Source organism: Oreochromis niloticus, linkage group LG19 (genome assembly GCF_001858045.2).
Source record: "Oreochromis niloticus isolate F11D_XX linkage group LG19, O_niloticus_UMD_NMBU, whole genome shotgun sequence".
In the NCBI taxonomy this organism is placed as follows: Eukaryota; Metazoa; Chordata; class Actinopteri; order Cichliformes; family Cichlidae; genus Oreochromis; species Oreochromis niloticus.
The window spans coordinates 30,589,061-30,616,561 of NC_031983.2; the positions used below are offsets into that span (position 1 = coordinate 30,589,061).

Here is a 27,501-nt window from a genome sequence, read left to right on the forward strand (position 1 = left end):
TTAGCTGTTAGCGTAACCACGACCGTGAATCTGTGATGGAGGAGCAGGCGGACAGCTGGAGCCTGACAGGTTACTGGTCCTCCATACTGTGTCCTCCCCTCTGTGTCCTCCCCTCTGTTTCTCTTGGTCCTCCTCTGTGTCCTCCTCTGTGTCCTTCCCTCTGTGTCCTCCCCTCTGTCCTCCTCTGTGTCCTTCCCTCTGTGTCCTCCTCTGTGTCCTTCCCTCTGTGTCCTCCCCTCTGTCCTCCTCTGTGTCCTTCCCTCTGTGTCCTCCCCTCTGTCCTCCTCTGTGTCCTCCACACTGTGTCCTTCCCTCTGTGTCCTCCCCTCTGTCCTCCCCTCTGTCCTCCCCTCTGTCCCCTCCCCTCTGTGTCCTCCCCTCTGTGTCCTCCCCTCTGTCCTCCCCTCTGTGTCCTCCCCTCTGTGTCCTCCCCTCTGTCCTCCCCCTGTATGGGGGTGAACAGTGCTGATTGGAACAGAAAGCAGATCTGAGTTCTAACGAAGTCCTCACTGTGATTATGGCCTGAGATGGCGTTCCCATGAATCTTCCAGTAAATTCCAGTGAAGAATGAAGGTTTTCCTGCGGGAGAACAAATCCTTCCTGATTTTATTACTGTGACAAACTCAGCTGTTGAGCTAAAGGGAGTAGCTGTGCTGTGGTTCTGCTTCATTTCCATGTAAAACGATCACTACAACAACAGAAGTCTCGCTGCCCCGATGAACGCAGCACGGGGAGACGTCACTGCCGAGCGGTGACGTGAAGCCTGACCGACACCGTGAGCTGAGTCAGGCGGACGTGCAAAGAACAGCTTGTCACAGTTGGACTGAGGAGGGAGGTGAAAGGTCGGGCAGTCATTAGCTTTCACATGTGTCATGGAGAAAAAACATGCACATGTCAAAGGTCGTGCAGCACAGGAACAGGAGACCTGACAGGAAGTGGTGAGAACCAGCACAGCTCTGCTTCCCCTGCCTGTAAAATGCTCCATGAGTTCATGTTTTTCAGTTTTCAGCTAAAAAGTCGTAATGCTGTCAGTCCTTCATATTTAAACATCCCATCAACGCTCATCTCTTATTTTGTTCCCGTTACACGCACACAGGCCACGCCCCCCACCTCTCTGCAGTAGTAGATGTTTAGGATCAGGATCAACCGTGTCATAAAACATCTCAGAGAGTTTAAGAAAGCTCGCGTTGCCGGGCGGTGCACGCAGAGAGGACGGCGTGTAAAAACACGATCGTCTCACCTGAAGTTTGAACCGTTCGCTGTGATGATTTCTGCTCCAAACACTCACCTGCTGAACGTCTGACCACACCTGTCCGTGTGAAGCAGGACAGGCTCCGCCCCTGAGACACGTCTGAATACTTCTACAGACAGCAAACGTTTATCCTTTCTGTGTGTGTGTGTGTGTGTGTGTGTGTGTTACTAATGATGCTGATTATCTCTCCTTCCAGCTATTTGTACAAGAATGAAATCCAATCAATTGACAGACAAGCATTTAAGGGGCTTGTCTCTCTTGAGCAACTGTAAGTGACCTACTTCCTCTTCCACCTTTTCCTTCTGCTTGCAGCACCGCTCCTCCTTCTCCTCCTCCTCCTCCTCCTCCTCCTCCTCTCCAGCTGTAAATGCCTCCACCCTCTCCCCCTTTCCTGAAAAACAAACACTCCATAAAGCCTGGCAAAGCCTCCGTCATGTGACGTAATATCTGTGAGCATGTGCTCGTGGCATGACTGCAGACTTTGCAGGAGTCATGTTTCCCCCACAGTGTGCTACGCCCATCCTTCATCCACCTTTCTGCTGCCACCGTGCATGCCGTGACTGCAGCCCCCTCGCAGCTGCGCTCGCCTCCCGTGACCCTTTCTGCATGAGTCACCAGTGTTTCCCCCACAGCTGCCCCCTCACCTCTAAAACAAAGCGAGGAACGAAGGATGGACTCCGCCTGTTTCACATGCACTCGTCACTTTGAAGTTCTTCCGTTGGCTCTCGGGGGTGAACGTCGTTAGGTTTACTGAGGCCGGATCTCAAATTCAGATCCTGACTCAGTGGGCGTTGTTCAGATCAGCTGATCTTAGCATTAACAACCACATGTACTGTGAAACCTGGACATGAGTGGGGGAAACACTGGCTTCATGCCGTGCGGTCAGGATGGCGGCGATGCTGCGCTCCTCCCTCTCTCCTGTGAAGCTTGCAGCATGAACTCACCTGCGCTGCTGGGACGTCCAGCACGGCTGCTGTGGAGCAGCGTGTCTGCACTTCGAAGCTTGACTCGCTTCTGTCCTGCTGCAGAAACAGCTCCTGCTCTGATTCGCTGTAAATTTGCTGTTTATTTGTGTGAAATCTGCATCGTGTGTGTTTCATCTGTGTGATGCAAATCCTGCCTGTCAGAAACACGTCGAGCTCCGTAAACCTGCATGCCCGACAAACCAGACGTGTGTGTGGCTGTAAACGAGGTTGTAAACGTGCCGATAGTCTGCTGTTAGGCTTCTGCTGCTCTTTCTGCTGCGTTTGCTGAGAAAGTCAGGCTCTGTGATCTGTGAGGAGTCTGTGACTCACTGTTCTTCGCTGTAACAGAGAACAAATGGCCAATTCACCGAGTGCACTCCAACATCTGGTTTGAGTTTCACTGCAGCGTATATGTGGGCTTTGAGTTTTAATGGTCCTGCATCATCGGGCGACACATGCCAAAGCCAGAAGAGTGACCCAACAGCGCGAGCTGTTCGAGTTTATCAGCGTGCCTGCGGTTTGTCAGGGAATCGGACCTGTGACGACACCGGAGCGAAGAAACCTCAGGGCTGAACGCGTCACAGCCCACAGAGCCGCGGATTCATGCTTGGAGTTATCAGCTGATCACCGATGACATCAGCCCGTCGGCAGACGTGATGCGATTCACGTATCGGTGACGGTTTTTCAGTCAAATCTAGAAAAATGAAACATTTTAAAACGTCCAGAACATCATCGGTAACTCACCGTTTTATGTCACCGCTGTAACTGAGCGTGCTCAGACAGAGGGTTACTGATGTCCCCGTGTACGCGAGGGTTCCTGGATCATCATCGTAATGTTAGATATCACACTGTAGTGATGTCATAGCATCATCACCCCCCACCCCCCGAACTTCCAACCCGGACCCCGACCTGGACACTGACCCAGACTCGGACCCTCAGCGCCCCATTTTTAAAAAATTTTTGCTGAGTGGACAGTTGCAAAACTATGACATCACAGCAGTGTGATTGTGCACTTGAAACCTCGACAAACATGAATTATGATGATCCACAAACCAACGCTGGGACATCAGGGACGCCGCAGGTGACTCGGACCACCGCTGCTTCCTTCCTTCAGTACAACGAAAGCTTGAATCAGCAGTGATAACCTACTTTCAGCACTTACCTGTGTTTGAGTTTCTCCTCGCTCTGCTTTTTGTTCTTTGTATAAAAGTGAAATGAGTGGCGCCTCAGACAGCGACAGTAAACTCCTCCTCCATGTCTGAGTGTCGGAGGCTTCGGCAGAGCTGACAGGCTTTCGCGACACGTTTGAGGAAACGTTTCACCGAGTTAAATATTTCCAGGTTCCCCGCACACACGTTTGTTTGGTTCCCGTAGCAGCCACACTGGGATGGTTCTGAAAGCGTGACGCTATGATCGGCGCGCTCCTTCTGAAATCAGCTGACGGCTGTCTGCAGGTGTTTCTGTTCTAAACTCAGAGGTGTGGTGTACATGACGTCTGTAACAGCCTGTCCTTGTGTCTGCTCTGCTGCTCTGACCCTCGCTTTCTCTCTCTGAATGAGACGACGCCCGGCTGAACCTCACAGCTGTTGGGTTTGTTTACCCTGAACTTGTATATGAGCTTCATTCTGTTTGCTTTCCAGTAAACGATCGGCGCCCCTGCTTTTCACTCAGAACCAATGATAGAGATTCACACTGTGTAGACAAAGCGGTGTCCAACTCCAGGCCTCGAGGGCCGGGGTCCTGCAGGTTTTAGACGTGTCCACGATCAAACACAGCTGAGTTAAATGGCTAAATGACCTCCTCTCCAGAGGCCTGGTAATGAACTGATCATGTGACTCAGGCTGACCCAGGGTGAGATGTAAAACCTGCAGGACCCCGGCCCTCGAGGCCTGGAGTTGGACACCCTGCTGTAGACAAAGGGCCAGATTTACTAAAGACTGCTTCAGCTTTAAAAAGTACTTCTGTGATTTACTAACGAGCGTCGGTGGCGTTTGTTGCAGAAAGGTCTGGGTACAGTTATTTCCTCGTTCCACTTGATTTAAAAGAGGAGAGTATTTAAACCACACAAAGCCTCGTGAAGGTTTCCATCAGGCTGCATGTTGCACCATCGCAGCGTCACGGCGTGCTGCGCTGACCGTAATCTGTGATTTTTCAGTCTGTTTGTTGGCCACAGTTGGCTGTGAGTCAGATTCCTTCCTCTGACTTTTATAAATCCCTGCAGCCTCATGCAGCACGGAGAGAACAATGACAGCGTGCACGCTCATGCACGTACCGCAGTAACTTTATTAACACACGTGGGTCTGACAGTAATGCTCAGTGTTGTTCTTCTGCACGTCCTGCAGGATGGCTGCCTGCTGCCCAGCCTCAGCGACCCCAACAGTCTCCATCAGTTTGCCCTGATAATAAAAACATGGATTCATGGAGCTACCTCCATGATCCTAACAGGCGCCGGTTTCCAAAGAGGCAGAGACGAGTTAACGCTGCCCTCGCTGTGTTTGTGTGACCTCATCAGACCTGCTTGACTGTGTCTTCTTCATAGATCAGCCCAAACCTTTGCTCTCCCTCTGTAGCATCTTCGTGGTTGCAGCCTGCGTGAAGTAAATCTGGCCCTGTAGCTTTAAGATAAGAGCCGGTGAAGCTCATCAGGACAATAAGATCACATAATCCAGTTTTACTCTGCTTTGTCTACATTCTGCTCTTTTCTGCAGGTACCTGCACTTCAACAACATCGAGTCTTTGGAACCAGAGTCCTTCACTCATCTACCAAAGCTGGAGCGACTGTAAGTTCGTCCCGTCTGAGCGTTCACCAAAAGCTTTTCCGAACGGTAATTTTAAGATCTGTGGAATAATAGAGCCACCGGTGCAACTGGATTTACTGTGACAGTTGATAGAAACCAGAAAGCAATAACTAGCATGATGTACTTGGCGGAGAATGGAAGGAATGGCTCGGAAAGAAAGAACGGAGAAGCTCGCGGAGCCCAGATCTGAATTTGAAGCAGACGGTACATGCCAGGAAGCGCTCGAACATCCTTCAGCTGAAGGAATGTGGACTGGAAGAGCGCTCAGACATTTCACTGAGCTGATGTCAGAGACTGCAGCACGGTTTCTGAGGAATGGCTGCAGGACGTCGTGCAGGGTTGGTAGCATTGTTGCTCCCTGCATGTGTGCGCTGCAGGGTGTGCAGGGGTGTGTGCTGAGTCCCCCCCGCACAGTTGCAGGACCTCGACTTTGGCTTTCAGTATTTTTCCAGCAGTTTTGAGACAAATCCAATAAGATTATTTTTCCCTTACCAGCTTTGACCATCAGTATTATGGGATATATCCCAGTTTAACTATCCTGCAGCAGTGCACCGCCTGTGCTGCGCACACTGTAAGCACATCCTTTAAGTTAACGACGTGTGCCGACTTTCAGGCGTGACGGTTGATCAGCAGCAGGTGTCCCAGTCCTGATCTCTTTCACTCTTTACGAGCCAGCAGGGTTTCCACTCCTCCCAGTCTCCCGAGGGTTAAAGGAGAGGAAGGACACCTGCTGCACGGGGAAAAAACCTGAGGATGGAATTCCCAGGTGCACACTCCGGTCACGGTTGGGAAATTTCTCTGCGGTCAAAGCATCGAGATAGAGAGAGAGCGCGTATCTGTGGATGGTGTTCCTGAGGGCGGGATGGAAGATTACCGTCATTTCGTGTTATTAAAAAGCCAAAATTCGGGGGAAATGTGTTTGGCCCGAGACTCGTGTAAACAGGAAAATGTTTTCATGCCTGCGTTTTAGCCAGCGCGAGTCATCATCTGGGAAAACGATCATATTTCTTCTCCCGTTTGGAAATGGAAAAAGATGCTATTAAAGGGAAATATGTCCGCTGTTATTAGTCGAGCAGATAGATTTTGGGACTATGTGATCGCTCAGAGTGTTTCCTCACTGAAACGACAGATTCCTGCTTGTCTGAGTTTTGGGTCGACTGTGATGTTGTTTCTGCTTCTCTCAGGTTTCTGCACAACAACAGGATCACCCAGCTGGTGCCGGGAACCTTCTCTCATCTTCAGGCCATGAAGCGACTGTAAGTGGAAAAGCGCACAAACACGAGGATCTCCGGCTCATGAATAAGTGTTCATAATAAACACGTTTCTGTGAATCCTCCTGAGCCACAGGATCTATATGATGTCATTAGGAACAGACATGCTTACATGGTCGCACAGCCCCGCCTACTGCTCTACATATTTTCCTGGGTAATAATTATGTCATCACAGCATGTTTGTGTGTCTCAGAGGACTCTGATTACCAAACAGAGACTTCCTGTTTGGTTTAGTTACCAAACAGGCTGCAGCTCTTTGATTCCAGACGTCACGTTGTGCCGCACGCCGTTTACAACGCTGCCGCCATGTTGCTTTTGTGGCGCCAGAGGTGACCAGATGATGCAAACAGACGCGTATCTGTGTCCAAACAGTGAAACTGGAGCTCAGGTCTGTTAGTACAGCAGCGATGTTATTGGTCACATCACGTCATTAAAATGCTCCAACAGCACAAACACGGTTCAGAGGTCGTGTTAGCAGACAGCGAGCTGCTGCTGCCACCTGTGTCACCAGTCAAAGAGGCCACGCCCCCAGTTTTGCAAACTTTAAGCCTTATTACAATTTAAGCAGCTTAACATGGGAGTCTATGGGGACTGACTCACTCCTGGAGCCCCTGCTGGATGGTAGAGGTACTGCAGCTGGCTCAGACATGAGCGGAGGAGTTTGTGGCTCAGTAATCATGATGCTGAGGTAGAGCAAATAAAAATACAGAGCTATATATGAGCAGGTGGAGGAGGGGCATCCATCAGGCAGTCCACAACAATAACCAGGTTTCCTTTATTACTTATAAATGAGCCTCAGTCATTTGTGAAGTTCTAGATTCAAATAAATATCCGAGAGCCTCGTCCCTGTAAAACCTGCCAGTTACAGCGTTCACGTCAGGATGGGGGCGTCTCCAGTGTGAGAGAGGGTTTACTGCTCATCCAGACCGCAGGCGTCTGTCCACGCCCACTTGTCTCTGTGTTTCTGTGTGTGCAGGCGACTGGATTCCAACTCCTTAAACTGTGACTGCGAGCTGCTGTGGCTGGCCGACCTGCTGAAGCAGTACGCCGAGTCGGGCAACGCTCAGGCTGCCGCCACCTGCGACTATCCGAGCCGCCTGCAGGGCAGATCGGTGGCGACGCTCACCGCCGAGGAGCTCAACTGCGGTACTGAGAACATCACAGAGCGTAGCTTTTCTGACATTGATGACAGAGTCAGCCGTGTGTTCAGTTTTACACGTCTTAAATGGTCCACCTGTCAGACAGAGGCCACACCCCTAATAATGAGTCATAGAAACAGTCTCCCCCCATCGAGTGGCTATAAAGGGAGAAATTACAGTGTTTTAGCAGCAGCTGGACGTGCAGCTTTCATTCCTGGTTTCAGTTTCTGCCACCTGAACGTCTCCTCTCATCTCTGCGGCCAAAGGAAGCACTCAGCAGAAAGCTTCAAGCCTAACAGGAAGCACGTTGTGACTTCATGCGTTACACACATCCACTTATTTAAAGCCAAAGATTAGCTCAGACAGCCCCCACCCCCCTCCCTGCTGACAGCAGGTAAGCTGAGACACACACAGGTGTATCCTCTCTTTGTGTCTGCAGCCCCCACTTCCATTCTTCACACACCACAAACAGTCTGAGGGCGAAGGGAGCTGAACGTGTCTGTGGGCTCTGCGTCAGACCACCAGCAGCTGCTGAGATGGGCTGGCTGATAGCTGTGTGTGTGTGTGTGCACGTGTGTGTGTGTGTGTGTGTGTGTGTGTGTGAGTGTGTGTGAATGTGTGTCTGTGAGTGTGTGTGTGTGTGTGTGTGTGTGTCTGTGTGTGTGTGTGTGTGTGTGTGAGTGTGTGGGGATGGAGGCCCACAGGAGGCCTTTGTCCTCATTGTGAGACACTTTAGTTTGAAAAGTGTTTAGTCTGGTGTGAAACCGTCATGTGAATATTTTGCGTGTTTTTCTTATCAGTGGATACACAAATTCAGATTTTATTAAAAGTTGTGTCATCAGTTAACAACTGAACTCTGTAAAGTTTCATTTCTGTGCAGCTCAGTGCCGTAAAAACAAAAGAGAAGAAGAAAATCTGTTCAGCTCTGTCACAGAGAGGCTTCGGCTCAGGCTGAACTGCTTTTCACTTCTCTGCACCTTCCTCGCTCGTCTGTGTCCTGATGTTCACCCGGTTTTATGAGCAGCTGTAAATCCCGCCATCTCAGTTCTGCGTTTCCTGCGGCCATCGCTGCACGCTGCAGGCTGAGGCGGCTGGCAGCTGCTTGTGTCTACCGCCACATTTAAACCTCAGCAGCTAATTTGATGGCCGCCAAACGTGCCCGGGCCTGCTCGGCGTGGCCCCGTCTGGAATGTCTGCCTGAAAATGTGGTGGAAGCCTTTCCACACCTCCCTCCCCCCGTTGACCGAGCGAAACCCTGCACGGTGGGTGGAGGAACTGTCAAAACAAAACAGTCGCCCCGCTGGAGGTGACGTGCCATCTCCTCACACGGGCTGATTCTGGTGTGCCACGCTCGCCTGCTGTGGATGGAGATAAACAGCAGGGCTGTGTGAAGCGTGTGGAGGAGGGTTTCCAAAATAGTCTCCTTTCTGACTCAAATAATGACCAAAATTAACAAAATGAATCCCCAAATCCAGCATACCTGTAACCACGAGGGCGCCCCCTGGTGGTCTGTAAATAAAGTGCAGCTTTAAGGAATCTGGGTTCACTTTTCAGATCTGGAAGTTATGATCATATTTCATCCTGCCTGTGTTTGGGAGCTTTGTCTCTGTTTGTGCCTCAAAATCAGCACAAAGTCTCCTACCAACCAAAAAACAGGAATGAATGAGGCCCTAATATTGAACCCTGGGGGACTCCTTCACTGGTCTCCATGTGCAGCTGCTGAACGAATCGCTCTCCACTCTGTGGGTCAGAATGATGATGGTCTTTGAACAAAAAGCCTCATGAAGTTTGAATCGCCCCTGTCTGACCTCCCTCTGGATTTTAGCCCTGATATTATTGAGACGAGACAGATTCAGTGGAAGCTGGACTCAGTAGTCTAAGAAATACATATGAATAGACGTGTGATGCTGTGTGTTTGCTTATACATTACATCTGTTTCCTGTCTGATCTTCTCCTGCAGAGGTTCCCAGGATCACGTCGGAGCCTCACGATGTGGACGTTACATCAGGAAACACCGTCTACTTCACCTGTAGAGCCGAAGGCAACCCTAAACCACAGATTATCTGGCTCAGGAACAAGTAAGACTAAATATTCAGAACCAAGGACGGGTGGGTGGGTTAACATCGAAACGCATCGCACGCATTTACGAGCTCTGGTTTTTATCGGTGCGTCTTCCTCGTAGCAACGCGCTAAACATGCGCGACGACAGCCGTCTGAACCTGCTGGAGGACGGGACGCTGATGATCCAGAACACCAGGGAGACGGATCAGGGAGTGTACCAGTGCATGGCCAAAAATGTGGCCGGAGAGGTCAAAACGTCCGAGGTCACGCTGCGGTACTTCGGAGCTCCGTGTAAGTGTGTGCTCCTTCCCGTTCACTGTGACAGCCATAAAATACACAATATCCCATTTAGACGTTTAAAGACGGTGAAAGGGAGCGTTGTGATTGTGGTGTTTGCACTGAGAGTTCAGAGGTCAGCAGTTCAGGTAAGTGTTACAGAAACATTCACAGCTACACCTGTACCTCTCAGCCAGACATACCGTCTCATTTAACAAACAGTAACTAGTTAATTACTTATTACTAGTTACTTCCTTTCACCACTCCAGACTAAGTAAAGTTACTGTGGTTACCTGTTTGCGTATCATCTTCACACTGATGTCAGTGAAATGTAGACGCCATGTTTTTTATGCACTCTATGCAGCTAAAGCTGTGGATGCAATGCATTATGGGATGCAGTCCTGTTTGCCTTTTTTCCTTTCTGTTTATTCTTTCATCCACATCAGATGTTTTTATGGTCATGAATGATGTTGAGGCTGGTTTATAAACTCTTTATGAAACATCAGTGAATTTCACATCTGGTAACCAGAAAAATCAAAGATATCGTTTCACTTTTATCCCAGAACCAGTGTAGAAAAACTTCAGTGCACTTCTGTATATGTCAGGGGCTTTTATTGTGAAAGGAAGCAAAGGAAGAAGCCCTGTGTTGAATAACCAGGTTTCCTGTATGGATGTGGCAGCAACAGCACGTCTGGAGTTCATGGCTGACTGATTTAACCTGCATCAGATTATCTGTCATGTTTCCATGACAACTGAAACTACAGCTGGCTAAACTGGTATTTAAAGTTGGAAAGCTTTGGGATAACTCCAAAGATGGAAAAGGCTGAAACCACATAACTGTGCTAATATCTGAGCTGAAGGTCACGACCAGCCTCTGGGAGCAGATGTTGTGCATTTCCTGTCTCTGTGTGGCTGTAAACCTCAGGTCCACGGCTGTGTACACACTGCTCTGACTCCACTGTAATCACTGCCAAATAAGGACCGGGCACAGCTGCGTGCCGTGACAAACGGGGATGGTTTCAGAGTGGCATCATCGATCCCAGCACGAGCTGCCGTTTCACATCTTCAGATCTTTATTTTAGAAAAAGTGAGGTCACCGCCGTTCCCATGTCTGCTCCTCCAGCACGGCCCAGTTTTGTGATCCAGCCCCAGAACACGGAGGTCCTGGTGGGAGAGAGCGTGACCCTGGAGTGCAGCGCCACGGGCCAGCCACAGCCCCGGGTGTCCTGGACGAAGGGTGACCGGACGCCCCTGCCCAACGACGCCCGCATCACCATCACCCCCTCCGGAGGGCTCTACATCCAGAACGTGGAGCAGGCTGATGGAGGACAGTACACGTGCTTCGCCTCCAATAATGTCGATACCATACACGCTACGGCGCACATCATCGTGCAAGGTAAATCAGAAGATCGATGAAGGTTTAGATGCCGTGTGCCTTTGTTGACCAATTAAAACATCACTTCCTGCTCTGCCTGCAGCAATCCCTCAGTTCACCGTCGCGCCGCAGGACCAGCTAGCCCTGGAAGGCCACACGGTGGATTTCCCCTGCGAGGCGACCGGCTACCCTCAGCCGGTGATCGCCTGGACTCGAGGGGGCAGCCCGTTACCCTCGGACCGCCGTCATGTGATCCTGCCCTCCGGCACGCTGCGCATCACTCGGGTGGCGGCCCACGATGAGGGCCAGTACGAGTGCCAGGCGGTCAGCCCCGTGGGCACCACACGGACCGCCGTGCAGCTCAGCATCCAGCAGAGAGGTGAGGAGGGGGGCGGAGCTTTAGGCTCTGAGAGCAGGTGGTGCACAGATGAAATATGGCTGCCAGTCACAGGCTGTTTGTTTGTGTAGGTGGAGGGGAGGGTGGGAGTGGTGTGCAGCGTTTAAGTCACAGCTCATTGGCTGTTCACGTAAAGCATTACTGAAAGACCTGCATTAAAGGTGTGTGTGTGTGTGTGCGTGTGTGTGTGTGTGTGTGTGTGTGTGTGTGTGTGTGTGAGCCTGTGTGTGTGTGTGTGTGTGCGTGAGCCTGTGTGTGCGTGTGTGTGTGTGCGTGTGTGAGCCTGTGTGTGCGTGTGTGTGTGTGCGTGAGCCTGTGTGTGCGTGTGTGTGTGTGTGTGTGTGTGCGTGTGTGAGCCTGTGTGTGCGTGTGTGTGTGTGTGTGTGTGTGTGCGTGTGTGAGCCTGTGTGTGTGTGTGTGTGTGCGTGAGCCTGTGTGTGCGTGTGTGTGTGTGCGTGTGTGAGCCTGTGTGTGCGTGTGTGTGTGTGTGTGTGAGCCTGTGTGTGCGTGTGTGTGTGTGTGTGTGTGCGTGTGTGAGCCTGTGTGTGCGTGTGTGTGTGTGTGTGTGTGTGCGTGCGTGCGTGCGTGCGTGTTTGTGCGTGCGTGTGTGTTTGTGCGTGCGTGTGTGTGTGTGTGCGCGTGTGTGTGTGTGTGTGTGTGTGCGTGCGTGCGTGTGTGTGTGTGTGTGTGTGTGTGTGTGTGTGTGTGTGTGTGTTCTGCAATGACAGGCCTGGCATGGCACAGGACAACACGGCAGCCTGTAATCCTGAGGTGACGCCATGTTTTTCCATGTTGTAATGCTTGTTAACACGCTGCAAAGTACCAGTTGCGTAATGGTTGCACACTGGAGCACTGTGTGAGCCCACAGCTGTTTCATGGCGAAGTTCACGTAGCGAGCGTGAAGTGACACGAGCACGAGCAGGAAAAGGCTGACGGGATGCAGAGGTGCGACCGCTGCTCTCAGATCGATCCCTGGACGTCCTGACCGCTAACGCGTCAAACGTGCATAAAGAGCAAACATAACCTTAATGGGCCAGAAGCACTCAGGACGCCGGACGACTGGCTCCAACCTGGAGACTGAACCGGAGTTTTGTTAACATAAGAACAAAAGGTTTTTCTAAACACGGCACATGAAGTCATGAAAGCACCTGGGAACCAATCCCAGATGATCAAGTTCAAGTCTAACTTTTTTCCTGTACGATCAAGCCGTGTACAGTTTCAAACTTTTCCAACTTGTAAAACACATATTCATGATTTATTAGAATTAAGAATCTGTTAACAGACTTAAAAATATATATTATAAATATAATACATAAATATTGTAAATGACCTGCAGTACTGTCACTGACCACCAGGGGGAATGACTGCAGAGGTTTGTTAGCTCTGCTTTCTTTATAATGACCCGTAAAAATGAGGCCATCGCTCATCCAAGCAACCTCAAATTCAGCTGTTAGCAGCACGCCAGCGAGTGTGGGTCGGGGGAACGCGCACAGAGAGTTCTTCATCCTCAGGCACAAAGACTTTCACGTGTTTAGATATCGATGAGTCTTTGTGTTCGAGGGAAGTCACAGTGGAAACGCTCAGACATTTTCCAGCTGCTCGCTCTGCACAAGAACCACAGGGGGCGGGGTCAAGAGTCTGACAGTGACGCAAGGTTTCAGTCAGAAATCTGCTATTTGCATTTATGTAATATGTCAGTGTGTGTGTGTGTGTGTGTGTGTGTGTCTGTCTGTCTGCGTGTGTGTGTGTCTGTGTGTCTGTGTGTCTGTGTGTGTGGGCAGCAGCAGCTCTGGTGAAGCACAAACACTGTGAGACTAAAATGTTTAATGTCGGCTGTGATTGATTACAAAATGCACTTTACATGTGGACCCTTTAGTGCCCACTCATTAACTCGCGCGCGCGTGTGTGTGTGTGTGTGTGTTACTCATTCAGTGACGCCTGTTTTCACGAATGCTCCGAGGGACCTGACGGTGGAGTCCGGGCAGGACGTGCAGATTCCCTGCAGCGCTCAGGGCCAGCCGCAGCCGGTCCTCACCTGGAACAAGGTGAGCGGGTAAAGAGGCGACCTCAGTGCAGGTGCAGAGGTCAGGAGGTTAGACCAGTGAGGAAGGAGAAAGAAGGATTTGGTAAAGAATGAATTCATCAGGTCAGTCAGACTGAGAGGGTCATGATGCTCAAAGCTTTTCTGTGTCCTCACACATGCATTCATCAGGAGGCCGAGGGCTTAGTTCAGGCACCAGCTCTCAGCATCGTGACCTCTGACCTCTGTCTGTCTTGCAGGATGGTGTTCAGGTGACAGAAAGTGGAAAGTTCCACATCAGCCCCGAGGGTTACCTGGAAGTGAAGGACGTGGGCACGGCTGACGCCGGACGCTACGAGTGTGTCGCACGCAACCCCATCGGCTACCAAGTGGCTAGCATGGTGCTAACCGTGACAGGTAAGCAGTGATATCAGAGCGCCTTCGGGACCAAAGGTCTGTGGTGCTGCTCTGTGTGTGAGATCTGCTGCTCGTCCGATGCTCTCCGCCCGAGCTGGCGAGCCGTGGAGCCGCGCTGCCGGGTCTCTGAGTGTGTTGCTGTTTCCTGCTGAGACTTTTGGAGGTCAGCGCTCTGCAGCCGAACCTTAAACTCCATCAGCTGCTGGATGTTTTCAGTGGCACACGAAGACGAAGGAGCGCGCCAGAAATCACTCCGGCTCAGGAGGGAGGAGGGAAGAGCTCACAGGATTCAGTGAAATAAAGAACACCGGTGAACCGGAGCCGCTTACAGCCGTTACTTAAGTGTATGGAAGATGGACACGACTTCCTGTGGAGACGGGGACCGCAGTCTGCCTCACGGCCTTACTTGGATACACCTCCATACTTTTATTTTGTGGCTGTACTGGAGCAGCTCTGCATGATTCATTGTTTTTATCTCATAACAGGCCTTTGTGCATCTTTGTGCGTCTTTGTGCATCACTGTGAAGAGCAGGAGGTGGGCGGGGCTTGTGTTGGGATGACACCGACCTCTTTATTAGAAACTCTGGTTCTGTTCGATCCACGCCAGAGCTGAGCTCGTGCACTCTAAACAGATCCTGTATGATTTGTGCTTGCTGATGTTTCACCTGTGTGTCTCTGCAGTGCCCGCCGTCAGCAGAGAGGGCGACACCTTCGTCAGCACGTCCATAGAGCAGGCCATCCGTAATGTGGACAGCGCCATCGAGTCGACGAGGAGGCGTCTCTTTGATGGGTAGGATATGACAAACACGCTGCAGTAGCAGCGATATGAGACTGTGACCCTCACGACGGCCTCGAGGATAAAAACCTGGATGGCTCTGAAGTGTCTCCATTTTCCTACGCCACCACGTGTATCCCTCTTCCCCGCCACAGCAGCCGAGCCTGATCTGAGACGTGTTCTGCTTCGTAGCGAGCTCTGCACAGCATTTGTTTCCAACACTTAATTAATTAATATTTATGCAAACGATCTGAGGTTTCAGCTCGGTGCTAAAAATCCAGGCGGCATTGCGATAACCTGACGCCCGGCTCGTTTCTGTGCTGCAGCCATCGTTTAGTTTTGACACAAGACGGAAAACAATAATCAGATATGAACCACAGTAATGCGATCACATGACAGTTTAACATCTGATGTTATCAGCTGTGGTTTTTACATCCTGCTGCGTTCGTACTTGGTTCGTGTGCTAACAGCGCGACGTGTCCATTTTTATTTGTACCTGTCGACAGGTGATGATGTCACCTCTGTAACGCCCGTGGTCTGAGCGTTTCCATCCTGCTGAGTGATGTGGTTCCTCGGTCTGAGCTCAAGGGGTTTCCAGCTCGCTGTGATGGCGGTAACAGCCGAGGCCATCTTTGATCCCGTTACGCTCTCATCGCGCTTTCATTATTACTATGAAACGACGTGCGTCTGTCTGCAGGAATGCTGCTGTAACGACAGGAAGACAGATTCAATTCAGTTTTATTTATATAGCGGCAAATCACAACATCAGTATGGCGCTTTATACTGTAAGGTCGACCCTACAATAATACCTACAGAGAAAAACCCAACAATCATGTGACCCCCTGTGAGCAAGCACTTTGGCGACAGTGGGAAGGAAAAACTCCCTTTTAACAGGAAGAAACCTCCGGCAGAAGCAGGCTCAGGGAGGGGCGGGGCCATCTGCTGTGATTGGTTCAGATGTGGACAGATGTGTCGGTTTGGTGCTTGAACCTGACCGTCTTTAAAACGTGGCTGCCGTATTTGTCGTCATTGCTGCAGTGCATCATGGGATTGAGTGTAACAGAAACATGCGGGCAGCATATGATGGGTCAGGATGAGAACATGTTGTGTACCCGTGAGGTGCTGAAACCACTTTCTGCTCTGAGGTTGGAGAGTCCCAGGGTCACGTGACCAGGTTAGAAAGTCCTGCTCGCCAACAGCGCTGGCGTTGATGGCGGCGGCGTGATCGTGGCTGCTGCGCCTCGCTGAGTTTCAACAGCCCGAGGCTCAGTGCAGGTTTAGAAAAGCTGTGAGAGAAAACCGCCGAGCTGATGTTTGGGAGGAAGCAGGAATGACAAAGAGTGAAATGATGGCGGAGACTCGGCTGCGGAGTGACTCAGACGCTGCTGCGTGTTTAAACTCTCTGACCTGCGCTGGAGAAATTCCCGTCTGATTTTCCAGCCCTCGAGCTCTAACGGAAAAACCCCAAAGATTGGAACGATCTTTCCTCCTGCTTTTGTTTAATCTGTCTTTGTCTGTTACTCCCACACGTCTCTCCGTCTGTGATCTGTCATATTTATTGTTCCCTCTCCTCCCTCGCCCTGCAGTCAGCCTCGCACCCCCGGGGAGTTGCTGGCTCTCTTCCGGTACCCGCGGGACCCCTACACCGTGGAGCAGGCGCGGGCCGGAGAGATCTTCGAGCAGACGCTGCTGCTCATCCAGAACCACGTCAACCGGGGTCTCATGGTGGACACCAACGGCACCGGTGAGGCAGATTCAGACTCGCACACACTGCTGAAAATGCAACAGCACACCCTCGTGAACACTGAGCGCGCTCGCCGTGACCCTCCTCGCCGTGACCTTTGGGCTCAGAGGCCTGACATTTGTCCGCTGCTCCGTGACATCATTCATGTTGTTATTCATTTTAATGACTTGAGTTAACCGCTCAGGTTTCCCCATGGCCACTGTTTTCACCCAGCTCGTTAACTCTAAGCTGATTGGTTTAAAACCCGTCACCGATGGTGACGCCTGTCAGTAACCATCTCTGCTGTGCTGATATTTTGGGCACATATTCAGTTTCAGACTTTGCAGAATGAAGCTGCTGTTCAGTAAACAGCTTCCACCCAGTTTCCTGAGTGGAGTCTTGTGGCTCAATAATTTAATTCTGTCTATGAATCTCTCGCTGCTGCGAGCAACACGTGCACGCCTCCATCCGTGCGCCATTTCTCCTCAGCGCGGGCCGAGGGACGGACACGTGACCACTGCCCGCTGAGGAGGAGCCGTAAACACTTTTATTTGCCCTCGGTTGGTCGCAGCGCCTCACCTACGTGGTTTGTGTTCACACTGGGTCAATTATACCTGCGTGTGGGGGGAGCACGGGTGGGTTTGGATGCTTATGTGCAAAAGCATGTGTGCTTTAACATGCATGGGGGGCGGGGTCTGTTTTAGTTTATGGTTCATGAAAGCAGTCGTTGTGCTGGGGGGTTAATTTTAACAGCACGAAGATCAAAGGCTGGGTGTGAACAGAGCGCTGTGCACGTGAGCTCTGAGATATGAATATGAGACGCAATCGAAGCGTTCGCTGTGCGTGCTTGGCGAGGCGCACCTGATCTACAATTCACCATCAGAGTGACAGGAAATCTGTTTTTAAATTAAATTTCTCACTTTGATTCTCGTAATTCTGCAAATTCTAAAAAGTTTTGTTCATATATTTTATTGCTATATTTAAATGTGTCAGTGTTTTCATAAATCTACAGTTTTCTCTTTGCAAGATTTTTATTTTCTGCCATTTTTTCACTTCCAGTTTCTTGCTCTTACATTTTTTTTAGCTTTGGGATATTTTCATCCTGGAAATGGTAACAAAGCCTGAGTGTAGCTGACGTCTCCTTGGTGTAAATGTACTGAGACCAATACAGACAAACCTGTACAGTTTTATGTTGCTCACAGGGAAACATTGGAACAGTTATTGATGATGAACAGAAAGAATCTTCAGTTTTATTTGAGGTCGACCTCGTCGTGGAGGGAAACACCGGCTCCCACATTCTCCTTTTAACTCCCCCGTAAACAAACACGCAGCAGTGATCTGTGGGAACGTTCACACAGGAAGTCTCACCTCACACAAGTGCAACACTGCACTGCTAACACACTTTAATGCTCTCATTTCAAAGCTGGGACTTGTTTGTGACGGAGGGCGCCCTGTGGCGTCCGGGGGAGGGGCTCCAGGGTCGGAGGCGGCGGCAGGGCCTGATCCTGTGGATTACCTGATGAATGTGAGCAGGTCTCTAACCCGCGGCGTCTCCAGGAGGTGCTGTGGGCTGAAGCTGGGTGTGATAGACTGTATACAAAAAACGGCCGTATCCACCGTGACATCGCCATCTTGGTCTTTGGTCTGGGAGGTGTTGGCGTTAACAGAGGGGGCGGGGCCGAGTGTAATAACCGGGCTGCTATGATTACCCTGTGATGGATGTTTGTTTCCTTTCCGCAGCATTTCGCTACAACGACCTGGTCTCCCCCCGCTTCCTGGACATGATCGCCAACCTGTCCGGCTGCACGGCCCACCGCCGCATCAACAACTGCTCGGACATCTGTTTCCACCAGAAGTACCGCAGCCACGACGGCACCTGCAACAACCTGCAGCACCCGATGTGGGGCGCCTCGCTCACCGCCTTCGAGCGGCTGCTGAAGTCCGTCTACGATAACGGTTTCAACCTTCCGCGAGGCGTCACCGACCGCGTCCATAACGGCTACAAGCTGCCGCTGCCAAGGCTGGTGTCCACCACCATGATCGGAACGGAGACCATCACCCCCGACGACCGCTACACGCACATGCTGATGCAGTGGGGTCAGTTCCTGGACCACGACCTGGACTCCACGGTGGTGGCTCTGAGCCAGTCCCGGTTCTCCGACGGCCAGCTGTGCGCTCAGGTGTGCACCAACGACCCGCCCTGCTTCCCCATCCAGTTCCCGCCCAACGACCAGCGGCAGCTGCGGAGTGGCGCCCGCTGCATGTTCTTCGTCCGGTCCAGCCCGGTGTGCGGCAGCGGGATGACGTCTCTGCTGATGAACAGCGTTTACCCGAGAGAGCAAATCAACCAGCTGACCTCCTACATCGACGCCTCCAACGTCTACGGCAGCTCGCGGCACGAATCAGAGGAAGTCCGCGACTTGGCGAGCCAGAGGGGCCTCCTGCGGCAGGCATCATACAGCGGACGGGCAAGCCGCTCCTGCCGTTCGCCAGCGGGCCGCCCACCGAGTGCATGAGGGACGAGAACGAGAGTCCCATTCCGTGCTTCCTCGCCGGAGACCACCGAGCCAACGAGCAGCTGGGTTTGACCGCCATGCACACCGTGTGGTTCAGGGAACACAACCGCATCGCTACAGAGCTGCTGAGGCTGAACCCCCACTGGGACGGGGACACCATCTACCACGAGGCCCGGAAGATCGTCGGCGCCCAGATGCAGCACATCACCTACAACCACTGGCTGCCCAAGGTAACGGTTCTGAGCTAACGGCGCCCACGCTGCTCACCTGATCATCAGGTGGGACACAGAGAGGGAGGGGCTCAGTTCATTCAGCTGTTGCCAATAAAAGTTGTTTACTGTAAAAGTTGCACGAAGCCCATAAAATTGTACCGCTGCTGTTTCTCTGATGATGTCACAGCTGGCAGACTAACCCTCCTCTTCTTGCAGATCTTAGGCGAGGTTGGCGTGAAGATGATGGGGCCGTACGGGGGCTACGACCCCAACGTGAACGCCGGCATCTTCAACGCGTTTGCCACCGCCGCGTTCCGTTTTGGCCACACCCTCATCAACCCGATCCTGTACAGGTTAGACGAGGACTTCCAGCCGATCCCGCAGGGCCACATCTCTCTGCACCGCGCCTTCTTCTCGCCGTTCCGCATCGTAAATGAGGGCGGCATTGACCCGCTGCTTCGCGGGCTCTTCGGCGTCGCCGGTAAAATGCGCGTCACCACGCAGCTTCTGAACACCGAGCTGACGGAGCGGTTATTCTCCATGGCCCACGCCGTGGCTCTGGACCTGGCCGCCATGAATATACAGCGAGGGAGGGATCACGGCATCCCGCCGTATAACGACTACAGGACCTTCTGTAACCTGACGTCCGCTCAGACCTTTGACGACCTGAAGAACGAGATTAAGAATCCGTCGGTCAGAGAGAAGCTGCAGAGGTGGGCGTGGCCTCACAGGCTCAGTGTGACTCACCCGAGTTATGTTATGAGCTCAGCGTGTTTCTGTTTCCTCGTGTTGCAGGCTGTACGGCACGCCTCTGAACATCGACCTGTTCCCCGCCCTCATGGCTGAAGATCTGGTCCCCGGCAGCAGGCTGGGCCCCACCCTCATGTGTCTCCTCACCACTCAGTTCAAACGCGTGCGTGACGGCGACAGGTAGGTTAACCTTTCAGTACCGAACTGTCACCGAGCGTCGCGTGACTGTAACAGATGAATCATATTTTTCTCCTTCCTGCCATGTTCAGGTTCTGGTATGAGAACCCGGGCGTGTTCACGCCTGCCCAGCTGACCCAGCTGAAGCAGGCGTCCCTCGCCCGGGTGCTGTGCGATAACGGCGACAACATCACGCGCGTACAGCGGGACGTGTTCAGGGTGGCCGAGCTGCCTCACGGCTACATCAGCTGTGACGACGTCCCTCAGATCGACCTGCGCATGTGGCAGGACTGCTGCGAAGGTAAGAGTCAGCAAACGCTGCATCAGCTCGCTCGGTTTATTCTTCAGTTTACTCGACAGCTCCGATCACGGTGACCAGGATACCTTAGCAGAAGTTTGTTGTTTTCAAAACACAAACATTTATTTTAAGCTTCAATAAATTAAACTCCACTTAAAAAATCACTGGTTGAATATTAGCATTCGAGTGTAACCCAGATGTGTTGAACAGCTGCAGCGAGGAGCCCTGAGCAAGCACAGAATAACAGATAGAACAGCCTGCAGATCAGTGAGGGCGAGATAAGCCGCTCGCTTTCAGGCCATTGTTTGGTTTTGGTTGTTTTTCTGATCTTCGGTGAGATAAAGTGGCTCTGTGGTCACAGAGGTCGCTCTTCTAAACTCTGCTTCAACCTTTTCAGTTTATTTTTGGTCCGTAGTGTGAATTTGTTGCACAACTCTGATCCCAGTTTTATTATTTTATACTCGTGCATGAAAATAAACCTCCATTATTAAAAAGAGACTTTGATTGTGGTTGGAGTGATCTCAGTGTTTGATGTGAAGGTTTAGTCAGGAGTTTAATCAAAGGACGGAAACATGGTGATGAGTCTCCTCTCTGACTGCAGCCTCTTATATACTGCACATATCGACTGTATGAGGAGAGAGCAGAAACAATAAACAGAGAATATCCTGTGCAGATTTATAACTGTGTGTGTGCTAACAGTGACACTGTGTTCATTTTTACGTTTTGGCATGAGAGAGGAAGTGTTGTTGTTCTCGTCTTCTACAGAACGCAGTCTGTGAATCAACTGCAGCTGAGATGTGAGCGTTTACATAAAGACGGGGTGCTCGTAAACCGTCCGTCCTCTATGACCTGAGTCAGAGCAGCTCTGTGGAGCAGATATGCCCTCAGCCGTCAGGGTTTCCTGTTTGTGTGGAGAGACAAAAGATGAAGTCCCCTGGAACAAAGACCACACCCAGGCGTCTGCTGTAGACACTCGAAGGGCTGAAGCTTCTGTTATTGGCTCGTTTGTTTTTACCAAGGTGATGATGCTGTTTGAGAACCAGCCCACAGTCTGAGTAGAGAAGCTGCATCTGCTGACTTGGTGCTGTGACTCTCCTCATAACCATCCACACTGTTGCTCCCAGCATCGGTTTGTGCAACTGGCATCAGCAGTTTTCCCATTAGAGAAACTGGCCATAGACTGGGCCGAAGCTGCGTCACTGTGTCAGTGGAGAAGGGTTTTTCACTTTTTTCATCCTCCAGGAGGGATCGTTAGAGCGGTCACGGTCGTCTACCTCACTGGTGGATAAATTGCTGTCTAAAGGAGCAGAAACAGTGCAACACGAAGCACGTCAGAGAAGATAAACAATTCAAAGTGATGAGAGTACCGTGTGTCCTGTGCTTGAATCCAACACTTCAGTCTAAAAGCACTGCAGTCAGGTCATAAACGCTCCTTCTGTCGGCCTCAGGAACTGTGTTTTCTTCTTCTACTGATTTTCAGTGTGTTGTGTTTGACCCACCAGACTGCAGAACCAAGGGCCAGTTCAACGCCCTGTCGTACCACTTCAGGGGACGCCGGTCAGCTGAGCACAGCTACAAAGAGGACAATCCTGCCAGCAGCTCCCAGGAGAACAGGTAACAACACCTGTAAACTTAAACTGCTCCAAAGCAGGCTCCAACAGCACAAACATGGTCCAGAGGTCCAGTTCAGGGACTCTGGTTACCTGAGGTGGAGTCCAGCAGACAGCTAGCAGCTACACCTGTCAGTCATAGAGGCCACGCCCCTAATAATGTAAACTTTTAGGAAGTATCCATGGAGACCAACCAGTTTGTGTATCAGGCTGTAAACATGTTTATTTGTGCTGTAAAGTTTGAACATGGCTGACTCACTGCTGCCCCCTGTGGACAGTTTCTTCATGTCAGTGTAATCTCACAGCGTTCCCTCGATTTTCACCGGGATCCTGGAACGTGGGAGGATCTGGCATCGGAGCGCCATCATTTTTAGCCCAGAGAATTCTTATTTTACAGCAAAAATAAAAATACATGTAGGCCTCAGAATCCTGCGATATACATTTACAGATCTGTGAGTCAGGTGACCTGCGATGTGGCGAGGAATGCTGTCCTGACAATTTGAGGTGTAGAAAAAGTAAAACACTCATTTGTGCATCTTTGTCCTATAAACTATTTAACTGTTAACATCTTCAGTCATTTGGTTTGTGTGTGTGCAGCTCAGTGGAGGAAACTCCGGGCAGTCTGGGAAATGTCTCTGCGACTTCCAGGAAGAGCACTGAGCCCTCCATCAACGACTTCCAGGATTTTGTCTCCGACATGCAGAAGACCATCACCAGCTTACGAAAGCAGGTGTGTGTGCATCCACAGACAGATGTTTGCAGCTGTTCTAACAGTCTTTAAATCCAGATTGTGACGATTCTTCCTGCACAAACTGAGACGTTTGTGATCAAAGTGTCTGAAACTTCTAACCTTCTTAAAAACGTTGCCATGTCTCACTGCTCAGAGCACAGTTAATTCCTCAGGACGGGGTTGGCGTGCCGAGGTCGGCGTGCTGGCTCCGCCCTCTGGTCAGCTGCAGATGTCAGTGTGTTTGGGGGAGGTGAGGTGTGTGCTCTGACTTTTAAAACGTGTTCTTCTCGTGTTTCTGCAGATTAAAAGACTTGAAGCCCGTTTGAGCACCACTGACTGCACTGACAGCGAGGGCCGCGAGCGAGCGGACGGCGACCGGTGGAAAAAGGACCCGTGCGCCACATGTGAATGCAGAGTGAGTGTAACAGGCAGGGCTGAGGGTTAACGCGTGAACACATCCATGGACGGGCCGTCTGTCAGTCGATGTCCCCGTTTAGATGTTCCTGACAGTCTGGAAGCGTCTCGTCTCTTTCTTGGCCGAAGCGTCCTCCTGGCATCGCGTTCAGTTTCCTCTCTGACTCTGTGTTGAAGCCGCCTGCTGGCGATGGCGCTCCGATGCCAGACCTTCCCTCCTCTGATCTCCTGCAGGCCTGGCCTCCACGCCGCTGTATTGCCATCTTTTGCTCGCCATGTCTGCTGACACACCTGTCGGTGTCTCTCCTCTTCCACACCTCTCTGCAGTCAGAGGGATGAGCTTGGCAGCCAGAAGCAGACGAGGAAGACCGTCTGTGAGCGAGCAGAGCAGCCTGTGGTCGTCACCCCGACGACACTTCAGAGCAAAAACGTTTTTATTCCCGGTGTCAGACGGCGTCAGGTGTTTAAGCTGTTGTAAGAAGTGAATCAGAGGAGGGTCGTCGGGCAGGTCAGTCCCAGGTCGGGCGGTCCTGATGGCAGGAGGCGGGGCGACCGGCTGAGGGTCACATGGTGTCAGCGTTATTGTCAGACTCACAAACAAACAAACAGCCCCTAAATCAAACCTGGGTTTGAACGTCAGCAGGTCACTGTGTCTGCCTGCCTAAACGCACTGATTTGCAGCCGTGTGATTGGCTGTTGAACATGTGAGCTAAATGATGTCAGTTCTTATTTATCAGTTTGGGTTTTCTTTCCTGTTTCAGTGTTTTTGCCTTATTTTCTGTTGGTTTCGCCTCAGATCTCAGACGTAGCGACGTCATGACTTGTCGCCCTTGTTTTGTCTTCCCGCCCCGACAGGACGCCCAGGTGACCTGCTTCGTGGAGTCCTGCCCAGCGACCGAGTGCAAACGGCCCGTCAAGCTAAAAGGCAGCTGCTGCCCGGTGTGCCTCGAGCAGCTGACGGCGGACGCCCGCCGCCCGTAACGACCCTCAGGACCCCCGCAAACACGCCCTCTGGCGTCTGAACGTCACACGCTCGCAATCAGACGCATGGAGAGGACATGAGACTCGTGAAATCGCGCGGCTCCACCGCCGCCAACGACCTCGACAGACCCAACAGCCTCGTCTCAGTTTTTCGTTTTCTTCGACCCGGGGAGGGATTTTATTTTGTTTCCTGTTTGTTGCACCCAGCGGCGCGAGGCTCGCTTTGAAATCCTCCGGCGACGAGCCGCTGTCACTATGTGGATTTATTTCTGACCCGACGGATGGATGAGCGGACGAGCGGGCGTGAGACGGGCCGGCCTCTCCTTCCTCCCTGCGCCGAGGCTCCCGAAGAGCCGCGACCAGCCGCCGTTTGCCGTTCTGCGCCTCCCGCTCAACGATAAATCGCAGGAAGTAGATGGAAAGGCGGTCGCCATTTTCTCGTCTCACACAATATTCTCAGGTTAGAGATGCCGAAAACTGGTGCTATCCCCTGATTTTATCACAGTTTAATCACTAAACCTTCAAAGTATTCTTTTATATGCAAAGCAGCCTATATACACTCAGTATGTCCTTAATGCTGCATCACAGTTGAGACGACTGTTGTACTTCTATGAGTAGAGTTACTGCATCTTTTAACCCGCGGTGCTTTTTATCATGTTATTCTCTTCTTCTCCCTTTTTGTATAAAATTGTTGCATATGAAGAAAATGTGAAGCCCTACAAAAATGTTTGTAATGCAAAAGAAATGTCTACTGATCTCTGCTCGTCGGTCCACTGACGACTCCCTCGCCGTCTGTGGCGGAGGCTCGGCCGGCTCTCGCTCCGGCGGCGCTCCTTTCCAACTTTGAAAGAAACCCTGTTTGTACCACTGTGTTCACGTGCCGTGAACTTTATTCCAGTATTTTCCTCAGTATTTTAAAGCCAAAAGTATGATTTTATGAGTTTATGTTTGAATGTTGTCCTGGTTCAGTATTCTCACTTTGACCTGCTCTCGGTTGTTGCTCGTGTTGGCACCGGTGCTTCTGCAGATTAGCTCAGTAATTACAATGAAACAAACATCTGACTGGATCTGAACAAGTTTTAGCAGAAAGGTTTAAAGCCACACAAACGATAACTGTTGGTTTAAGTAGCAGCTGACTGAAACGATGCTTACCTGCCAGAAACCCTGAATCAGCCACAGTCGTGTCAGCGAATATCAGAACAGAATAAACAATTAGATTCTTATCAGGTGTCTAAATGAGGTTAATACAACCTGTTATCATCTATTCTACAGACGCTAATCTGAAATGCAGAAACAGTGTGAAAAACCACCCTTAATGCTTCCACAGGAGTAATGACAGCGAGGAGCTGCCAATCAGATGCATTGATTAATTGATCATCATCAGCACCTCTGTAAAAGCAGGAGCTTTGTCAGTTTGCAGGTCTGGATCTTCACAGGAGTGGACAACCTAGAAAATTGACCGTGAGGTCAGAACCAAGCGCTCCGGCTCAAACTCTGCAGGCTTCAGCTAGCATGTCAAAGGTTAAAGGTCACGACAAGCAGAAGAAGACAGAACAAGCGTGGGTCGTTTGGAAGGAGAAAGCTGAGCAAAGACTCCAGAGGGCAGATGTTTGTCCGTCAGCCTAACAGCTGGACCGTGAACTCCAAAGATACATGATGCTGAAACCTCACAGTGATGAGACCCACTGAGACGGTCACACAGGAAACCGTCACGTCAAGTGCTCCTCCACGAATCACAGGGTGGACTCGCATACACGGCGTCTGCATTTTGGCTTTTGTTAAATAACGACTAATGAATGAATAATGAATTAATGCGTCGCTTATTCCAGGTCGTATTTACCTCATTTTAAAGACTTTATTTTGCCCTGATATGTAAGACAGAGAAACTTCCCTTTACCATGATTACAGTGATGATTAAAAGCTGCACATTTAAAGCTAACACTGAGCGTCAGTGTGATAAACAGTGAACAGCTGAAATATAACAGCTAACAGAAACGATAGCTAGCTGCTGTCCATAATACACTTAGTGTTATAATAAGTAGCAAAAATATTTCTGCCAGTTTGTGTATTTATTGACAGTTTGGCTAAAAGTTGTTTAGATCCAGTTTAAAAGACTAAAGGGGGGCACAGCCTGAGGCTGCGCTGGTGCCGATGAAGGACTGCGAGCAGCTCTGCTCTGCAGCTCTCGGTCCGAGGACACGCTTGCATACATTCCTGTGTCCCCCCCCCTCGCTCTTCCAGTTTTTGTTCATGCCCCCCCTCCGGTTTGGTGTTTATATAGGTTAGGAATGCCGACCGTGCTCGTGTTTCTCTGAGACATGGAGGCTGACGTCATGTAGCCGAGCATGTGTGGAGCGCAGGCCTCTGACCCTCATTCCTTCATAATTGAAGCCATATGAGAGGAAGTGATGCTGGGGGGAGGGGCGCTCAGGATCGGGGGTGCTGTTTGTGAGACCGATTTACCGCCTTTCACACGTACTGTACATACGGACCACTCCTCGTACTCTCCCTGCACTGACTCGCTCCGTGTAACACATCTCGTCTTCCTGTTTTTCCTCCGATTGTGTCGGAGCGTGTGCGGTTTTCCTTTCCTGTGTTTTCTTCTTCATGTGGTAACATCCTGCGAGCTGATCGGTGACAGTGAAGATGTCAGAGCGCCCACAGTCACACTGGTAAACAGTATCACCTCATACTGGACGAACTGTGTTTACAGTGGTGTCTCCTTCTCCTGCAGCACCAGTTACTGTGTGTTTGTGTCCCCATCCTAATCCTCCTGTTTCTCTCACAGCTACTAGCTTCGGCTCGCGTCCCGAGGTTTGGCCGCCGAGGCTCTGTGAGCTCTTTGCGTTACCCGTCTGTGTGTGTTGGTAGATGTGTGTATTTGTGGGTTCCTCTTTTTTTATTTCCCCTTGAAAAGGTTCCCAGTGTCAGTGGAGCGCACTGCCCTGCAGTACTGAACACTGTCCTAACCAGCGGTCATTGTGGATAACCTAGTGCCTGTCATGACAGTTGTATTGTACCTTTGCCAAAGAATGGTTTGCACTGTAATGTATGCCTCTCAACAGTAATGATAAATAAAAAAGCCACATTTGAATTACAGTCACACATGTTGGTGCCTGTTCTTTGTCAGCACGCGAGCGCGATCATCGGCTCATTAATGAGATGACTTTTTTATTCGCTCATCAAAAAATGACTTTTGTTCCACTGAACATGACTCGTCTGATTTAGTGTTCTGGTTTAAAGCAGGTACTTGATGGAGTCCAAACTACAGCCTAAAAGTTTGCATTTGACTCGAATTACTCTTGAGTTCCTGCACTTCCTGTTTGGTTTGTTAGTTGGTCTGT

At 51.0% G+C, this 27,501-nt stretch overlaps 1 protein-coding gene across 1 annotated transcript in view; it reads left to right on the plus strand.

Moving 5' to 3' along the window:
• The window catches only part of pxdn (peroxidasin), a 39,437-nt gene extending 12,177 nt beyond the window's left edge, over nucleotides 1–27,260 (plus strand). Inside the window, 21 exon segments of the mRNA XM_005461888.4 lie at nucleotides 1,449–1,520; nucleotides 4,926–4,997; nucleotides 6,200–6,271; nucleotides 7,263–7,432; nucleotides 9,386–9,503; nucleotides 9,608–9,777; nucleotides 10,886–11,158; nucleotides 11,241–11,516; nucleotides 13,467–13,579; nucleotides 13,815–13,971; nucleotides 14,653–14,761; nucleotides 16,333–16,490; nucleotides 18,210–18,914; nucleotides 18,917–19,215; nucleotides 19,414–19,910; nucleotides 19,993–20,127; nucleotides 20,217–20,425; nucleotides 21,925–22,036; nucleotides 22,630–22,762; nucleotides 23,064–23,177; nucleotides 24,032–27,260. Coding sequence (XP_005461945.2) covers nucleotides 1,449–1,520; nucleotides 4,926–4,997; nucleotides 6,200–6,271; nucleotides 7,263–7,432; nucleotides 9,386–9,503; nucleotides 9,608–9,777; nucleotides 10,886–11,158; nucleotides 11,241–11,516; nucleotides 13,467–13,579; nucleotides 13,815–13,971; nucleotides 14,653–14,761; nucleotides 16,333–16,490; nucleotides 18,210–18,914; nucleotides 18,917–19,215; nucleotides 19,414–19,910; nucleotides 19,993–20,127; nucleotides 20,217–20,425; nucleotides 21,925–22,036; nucleotides 22,630–22,762; nucleotides 23,064–23,177; nucleotides 24,032–24,157 — 4,090 coding nt within the window. The 3' untranslated portion in view covers nucleotides 24,158–27,260.
• The last annotated feature ends 241 nt before the right edge of the window (nucleotides 27,261–27,501 follow it).